This window comes from Scatophagus argus, chromosome 20 (assembly GCF_020382885.2).
Source record: "Scatophagus argus isolate fScaArg1 chromosome 20, fScaArg1.pri, whole genome shotgun sequence".
NCBI lineage: Eukaryota > Metazoa > Chordata > Actinopteri > Scatophagidae > Scatophagus > Scatophagus argus.
The window spans coordinates 9,875,836-9,884,023 of NC_058512.1; the positions used below are offsets into that span (position 1 = coordinate 9,875,836).

Below are 8,188 nucleotides of genomic sequence, written 5' to 3' on the forward strand. Positions count from 1 at the left end.
ATCAAATGACAAGGTTGTTCTAATCATTTCTAAGCTGGAATAAGCACGCTTTGGAGGAAAAGGTTTCAAGATATGTTTTTATTAAAGTGTTGCACATGTTATTCTGTGTGTTGCTGGGTGCTACTTAACGTGCATCAGCCCTTAGACCAGCTGAGGTAAACAGTCACAGTCAATGCATCTGTCACCATGAGTACAAAGTATCCATTATGTATTATGTATGTCTTATAATCATTCTGCAATCAAAAATCTACCAGAGTCTTTGAAGGCACCAAATAAAACGTTAGTATGATCTGACACCATATAAGCATCTGACGCATGATGTCATATCACAGTCACAGTATATAGTGATAAAGATACTTTTTAGAAAGTATTAGTGTAACATGCACAAGAAAGATTATTGAATTACTGAAGTAACCATTAAAGTGCACCGTGTTGATCTCAACACTCAGGTAACAAGACAGTTTATCATTCTTCACTGAAGCTGAGCTTCTCCAAAATGATGACGTGTGGCAGTAGATCCAGTCTACTGATGACATGCTGCAATGCCAGCAAAGGCAGGAAAGAAGAAACAATTTTGCTAATGAACATAACCTTTGTTTGTTTACAAGATAATTCCACAGGGCCTACTACTTAGATTTATCTGTTTCTAACGGACAGCTGATTCTAACATATCGTGCTTTTCACAATTATAAGCCCACTGTTGTGTCTACCTATGTTAGAAAGTGCACTTGTTTTTTTCATGGCTTTTGTAACCTTTTACACTTTTGTTGTACTTTTGACACAGCTTTTTAAATCTTTGGTAAGAAAACTTTGAGGGGTTCATTTTCATGCACTTTATCCAGAAAGCCCAAGTTGAAATAAGGGTACAGCGTTTCTTTAAACGTCTCCCTGAAGGTGTACAGGTGTGTCATGCTCTCTGCATTGTAAAAGGACACCAGGCCCCTCTTGTAGTCTAGGTAAACCCCTATCCTGGCCAGTGGCTCCTCCAGGGACAGGACCTTCGGGGGTGAAGTGCCAGCCATGTACTGTATCCCGTAAGAGAGGGACAGAGTCCAGAAGCCATTGGCCGGGAGGGCTTTGATGACTCCCTTTCTGGGTACGGACTCTCGCGCCACCCCCACAGTCCACACTGTGCTGCTGTAGACTTCAATCTCCCAGTAGTGACGTCCGTGGGTGAAGCCCTGGCTTCCCAGCAGTGACAGGGCAGCATTGAACCTGTTGGGGTTGTCCTGCACGGTGTGGTTAAAGGTCTGGTAACGAACACAGGTCAGGGAGGAGGTCAGGCTGAGCCAAGGGTTGGCTGTGCTGGAGTTGAATGTGATGGCTGCTGGCACTAAAAACAGGAGAAATGTAAAATAAAGGATTTATTTCAGAAAAGATATTTTTACATTTGCAGAAGGACACGAGAGCAAAGTAGGGAGACCACTTAAAGTACCTGGATAAATGCTTCCTTTCATGGATTTCCACACTCTGTACTGCAGGGGCCCTGCAAACCGACCCTCGCACAGACTGGGCGGTGTAAATGCAGGTTTCTCAAACTTCAGCGAAGGCCTGCCAACAGAAGCATAGTCAGAACAGTAAGTGGAGAAAATAAAAACAAAACTGGGATCAATCTGTAAAATTTTTTCCCACACTCACCTCTGGAGGAGGACTTTGATGCTCTGAAAAGAGACACAAGTATAAACACAGGAAACAAGACGCAGACTGGTGATTAGTTTTGCTGTATCTGAAAGAAGAGAAAGCTTTTTCCACATTACATCAATGTCTGAGCTCACGCTATCCCACCCTGTGGCCGGGGGAAAGTCCCACAGCCTTGGCCTGAATGTGGCCCTATTCCTGAACTACACTCCTTATCCTCCAGATCAACGGGTGAGATCACTGGCCTACATCCTGTCTCCACTTACCGCTCAAGTCTTTTGTTTCAAGAAAAAGTAGCAGCACTATTCAATTTTTTACTAGCGTGTCAAAGTTCACCCCTTAAAAACATGCAAACCAGCATTAACAACATGTATATGGCCTCTGTTAAACCTTTAATGCTGATATCGCAGCACAGAAACATAGTTCTGATACATAAAAGAAAGATGTTTAAAACTATTTTTCAGCCCACATTCTACCTATTTACTTCTTTCAAAGTTTCAAAGTGATATTAATAACCTTGGAAACAAATACATTTTGAAATCGACAGCTCAGCATTTCTTGCCTTAATCATCCCCACAGCTGACTCATCATGCTCTTAATAACATCCAGATGGACTGTATTCATCGTGTATGAAGATCATACGAGCTGAACTCACCCGGAGCAGAGTGAACGGGTCCTGCTCCTTCAGCTTTTCCTCTATCTCGTGCACAGCTCTCTGTAGACGAGAGATCTCCACACACAGCAGAGCCTTGTGCTCGTCCAGGCGGATCAGCTCTCTTCGCTCCTCTGTCTTCAGCTTCACCTGCAGCAGCTTTTCCTCCTGGTACAGGAACTGGTGCAGGTCGCTGAACTGGGCCTCAATGCGCTGCTTTAGGTCAGCAGTGTGCTCCTGTAGTAGGTGGAGGATTGATGGTCATTGTCCCTTAGCTTTACATTACTCAAGAATTACAATGTTTGCATGACCACAAGGATGGAAACACAAAATCCTTGCAATGTTGTACTTCTTTTGTACAGGAGAAACATCCTAGATAAATTAATCCATCATTTCAATATGCATTATCACATTTGTTTGCAGATATATTAATTTTTTTCTGATTTTAAGACATGAAGTGGGTGTAACTGGACATAGTGGTGCAGTACCCACTGAAGCATGTGCATAATGATATGTGTCTTAAAGTCTTGTTTTGGAAGTGTTCCTCCTCACCTTGAGCTTTTTGACCTCGTCCTCGGCTTCCCTGTCACACTGTAGCGCTGTGTTAAGCTCAGCTTTAAGGGAATCCATGGTGCTGTTCAGAGATGCCTGATGGGACAGAGACACAACATCATTAACTGACCTGTTTCTTACTTCAAATACAGTCACGTCCTTTTCAATTGTTTGTTTAGCAGTCAAAACGTTAAATAGATACAGTTTTAAAAACTCCTCACACATGACAAATAGCCATAGCTAATTAGCACTGACTTTTCCTTTAACTCATCTGCACACATAAGTGAAACCAAGGACACACAGCAGTGATGAAGATGAGACAAGAAAATACTGCAACTGCAATAGGAGAATCACTTGCACCCACAAAAAGGGACTTTTTAAATACTAGTCAGTGTTCATTTAGATATGATGCAGTGAAAGTAAGTTGCCACCATTACAGGCAGCAGACAGTGACCATATACTGTATACTGTTAGCACTAATGCATAAGCATTAACAGATAATTTATAGGATCTTGATATCTGTTAAGCCTTTTACTATACACAGACGTTTACATGAAGCTTAACTCACCCTGTACTTCTGTTCAGCCTCCTGGACACACACCATGGTATGATTTCTGTGCTCCTGGGAGAGACCACACACCAGACACACCAGCTCCTGGTCCTCCTCGCAGTAAAGCTTCAGCTCCTCTCTGTGTCTGCTGCAGCGTGGGACCGGAGCAGGAGCCCTGTCTGTCACCCCAACATCTTGCAGGCAGGGTCCAGGGCCACTCTCCTCCAGACCCTTGCAGTAGCTCTCCACTATGTTGGCAACGATACGGTTTGGCCTGTAGCTTGGTCCGGGGTACACCTTCCTACACTGAGGGCAAGAACCTGTGCCTCCCTGCCCAAGGCCCCGGGGACCAGACCAGTAACCCTCAATGCACCCCTGGCAGAAGGTGTGATCACAGGGTAAGGACACCGGCTGCTTGAAAAGATCCAAACAGATGGAGCAGGTAAGATCTCTGCTGATTCTGTGTGTATGTGCTGAGCTTTTGGTTACTTTTCCAGTTATGGGAGGCTGTCGTGGCTTTTCCATCCCTGTTTGCACAGCAAAGTCTCCTTCCTTTGGTTTCCAACTTTTCTTGTCTGGCTTTATCCCCTGGTTTAGTCTTTCCAAGTTCTGCAGATAAACTGACTGGATTTTCTTCACTTCTTTCTGATTCTTGCTCATTCCTTTGCCTTGATTGTTTTCTTTTGTTCTGACTGTACAGCTGGATCTCTACGTCCTTCCTCTCCTGCAGAGTGTAGCTGCTCTCTTTGGCCTCCAGTCTTCCTGTTGATTGTGGGGAAATGAAGGGGGTGGTGCAGAAGCAGCCTCAGCCTCCCACATCCTCAGCAGATAGAAGGGATCTCAATGGGCCTCCCTTTTCCCTCCAGACTGACGACACTTCTTAGTCAGGAAATGGAGGCGGACCATGGATATTCAATCCTTGGCATGTTTGTTTGTTGAAGTCTGTGCAGTAACTGCAAGAAGGTCCTGCTTCACTAAACTCTTAATCTGCTATCGAGTAACCGCAGAAAAATGTAAATCCATTTTATGTGACTATGTGTGTGTGTGTGTATGTATGTGTGAGTGGACACGTGTGTGTGTGTGTTTGACAAAACGTCTGGGAGCGGTACCAGATTTCCTGTTTCTTTTTATGGCAACTGCTCTGCCAAGTAAGTAATCATTGTTGCTGAAGGGTAAACATGATCATTAAGAGATTTACACAAAGAAAGAAAGAAAATGTCCCACAGGAAGAAAGTCCCACCATGGGTAAACACAGATTCTGCAGGTATCCTGTGTACCCCTCTAGGCATTATAACAGATTTCTACAGCTTGGTCCCAGAGGGCTGGAAAATCTCTCCAATAAACCAGAGCTGGGAATTTTTTATGTGACTTGCTAATTAAAGTTGTATGATGACTGTAGACTCTAATATAAATATTACAGGGATATGACATCAGGCTTATCTCACTGTAGCACAGTAAAGTCAGTGCAGGAACCCTCTGAATGAGCACTGGAACATCACAAGTCAGGCAAGTAAAACTGGGATTATGTTAATTAAAAGAATGAATATGTGTGTGTGTGTGTGAGAGAGAGAGAGACAGAGAGAGAGAGAGAAGGGGGATAAACAGAGAGAGAGACAGAGGCACACACACATGCACACACACACAGCACATTTAACATCTTGTCTGGTGTGTGGAGAGTATTCAGACAGTTTGAGTTGTTAGAGGGAAAATTAGTAAAGCCAGAAACCACCATGCAGGTCAGCAGCAGTATCTTATGGACAATAGTGACACCTGGTGTTCAAACTGAAAATTAAACAAACGTGAAATATTAGACAGCAGAAAACCATTGAGAGTGAGAGAAAAATCTGACCACACCAGGTATTTATATCGTAATTATTGAAAGTAAAACATGCAACGTTTGCCTGAAAAGTTAAACCAGCCATTTTGATCTGCAATGCAGAAAAGCAAAAGTAAAAAGATAAATAATTGACATTGACAAGATTTAATAAGTTAATGATTCACAAAAATGTAAGTAGCACATTCCCAGGGGCTAACAAAGCAGCAAGAAAACACATGAATGTACAATGGATAAATAAAGGAAAGGTGTTATAAAAGTGTTATGCTCTGTGTGCATTGTGCAAAGACCATGACCAGGCTGAGTGATGAGGAACTCATAAAGCTGGGCGTGAGGGAGCAGGTACAGATAACCCTGTGGAGAGATGAGGCAGGTGTGACAGCTGCAGCAGTAGTGACTCCAGTAGTAGCTCACCTCCCCTCCTCTCCTTGAGATTCAGGCTGGACATCGAGGCTGATAACAGATGGGCTGCAGCTGTGCCTCACGAGCCTCATGAATATGTGTAATCGTGTGAACACTTGAACTCCGTCGCTGTCCATGGTGCTGCAGAGCTGCTGGAGCTGTCTGCGGCGCTGAACAGGTATGAAGGAGAGGTGTACAGATTACAAAGATTCCTTCTCCACCCTGTGAGGACTGACATGGCAATCAAACGAGCAAACTTTCTATCCCTTTAACCTGCCTTTAATGTATTCATGTGCATGTACTCTATTCTGAGTATTTGTGGTAAAAGTGCATTTGTGTATGTCTTTACATTTTCCTTTTATAATAACTGTATCCTTTTAATGTGCAGCCAAATAAATAAATAAATAGAATTATGTTCTGCTGATATAACCTTGTTATTACAGAAATATTACAGAAAAAAAATTTTGCGGTAATTAGCACTGTCACCTCAGAGCAAGAGGGTTCCAGGTTCGAATCCCGGTCTGGGCCCTTCTGTGTTGGGTTTGCATGTTCCCCCTGTGCCTGCATGGGTTTTGTCCTGGTACTCCGGCTTCCTTCCGCAACCCCAAAAGCAGGCACTCGAGGTTAACCGGCTACACTACATTGCTCACTGATGTGAGTGCGTGAGTGTGTGGTTGTCCATTTTTGTGAGTCATTCCTGCGATTGACAGGCACCCAGTCCAGGATGTATCCCGCCTCTTGCCCGTAGTCAGCTGGGATAGGCTCCAGCCCCCTTCGTGACCCTGACGGATGAGTGGTATGGAAAATGGATGGATGGATATGACTCCTGTTGCTGTTATGTAAAAAGAAAATATCTCCAAAAATATCAACGTTTTATGAGTAAAGAAAAAGAGCCCAAAAACACACACCAAATGTGAGGTTACACAGTTTTATTGGAGGTCCTCTGAAGAAGAAAAGTCATCTCAGTGATTCTGTTGCTTACGTGTTACACAAACATGTATGTGCCTACAGCATGTGAAGCTGTCAAATATTAGATGAGGTGAACGCATGTCAGTTACTGCTCCGTATGAAACTACCCAGTCCAACCTGCCTGCAAGAAATCAAGCTCCGATGTGGTTGTATTGCTTTAGTTATGATGTGCAGTCAGCAGAGAAAGAAATGTAAAGGTAAAATAAAACGTTTATCGACTATATTCCACATGCAATGAGGTTGAATGGAAATGAAGTGCCGACACACAGTGTAATTAACTTGTAACCTTCAGTGGTCCATAATAAAAGTGACCATCATAGTATCTTCAGAGCTGCACATACATAATTAACACAGGGGGCAGATTAGCATTGTTGAGTTAATTAAGCTGTTGAAATTCTTTAGCATTATGATTCCTGCAAGCCTCATGGGTCAGGGGAAACTTGAGTGTGGCGCAGCAGAGGGTTAATGAAGTGGCTACCTTCCAGTACAGCAGCAAAAACCAAAGACGAAGCTTTAAAAGTCGAGAACCTGCACACTAAATGAATTTTGATAAATTTTCATAATGTAAAAATAAGCATAAATTTCTGCTTTTCAAATGTTACCCTTGTGGAAAAACATTCATGGCAGCTGTGCAGAGAGCTACAGCAAGAAAACATCTACTGTTGTCTTGTAAGCGTGTAGCTGTTAAAGCAGAACTGTAGTCTTATTCAAAAGATTTAACCTGCACAACAACAACAACTATCAGACGAGTTATCACGCAATTTTACACATGATATGTTCATCGTCACGCAAGATGAATCCTACTGACTTTGGAGATCCCCTGACTTTTTCTCTAGCGCCACCATGAGGTTAACGTTTGTTGTTTTAACTGAAATGTCTCAACAGACATGAAGCAGACATTCGTGATCTCCTGAAGATGAACCGTGATCGCTTTCCTCTGACTTTACATCTAATGCCATCATTGCATTAAAATTCCAGTTTGACGTTAACATTTTACGCTTTCTAACGGAATATGCGCGAAACTTATAACATTACCACACAAGCCTCTAGTCTGAGCTGTCTTCGCATCTGCAGACTCTTATTTTTGTGTCAGATTTTAGAAAACATTACACAGTATTTCATTATATAGTCTAGTTTATTGGATAGCTGTGGAGATTTTAATTTTGGTCCTTCTACACTTTTGCTTTGTGTTTGGACCTTTGGGGAAAAAAGTTATAACCGCAGAGTGTAAACAACAAGAAATCTTTAATGTCATCTTTGCTATGAGGCTGTTTACATGATCATGTCCATATCTTTTATAACTCCTGGAGAGGTTTTACATTTTATATTCAAAGCTATTTTCAGGTCTCTCATCATACAGAAGAATGAGAAGCTGTGGATATTTGTGGCACAGCTGAACACAAAGTGTGAATATGTCCTCAAACGTGTGCAGCCATGCATGTGAATATTTGTGGCAAATTCTAAAAAAAAATGCATCATTTATGAGGAGACGAGAGAAATAAAAGAAACTGCCTTCCACACAGGCACGAACACATGCACACACAAAAGGCACATCTGCACCGAACACACACCCTCAATTAAACCCTGAGCT

At 42.6% G+C, this 8,188-nt stretch overlaps 1 protein-coding gene across 1 annotated transcript; it reads right to left on the reverse strand.

The window, feature by feature from the left end:
- Positions 1–63: 63 nt before the first annotated feature.
- trim69 (tripartite motif containing 69) lies at positions 64–4,319 on the reverse strand. The gene is made up of 6 exons (XM_046375249.1): positions 3,411–4,319; positions 2,843–2,938; positions 2,294–2,527; positions 1,639–1,661; positions 1,436–1,551; positions 64–1,333 (listed from the first exon to the last, which is right to left on the reverse strand). The coding sequence occupies exons 1-6, from the start codon at positions 4,050–4,052 to the stop codon at positions 789–791; spliced, it is 1,656 nt and encodes a 551-aa protein (XP_046231205.1). The 5' UTR covers positions 4,053–4,319; the 3' UTR covers positions 64–788.
- Between the last annotated feature and the right edge of the window lie 3,869 nt (positions 4,320–8,188).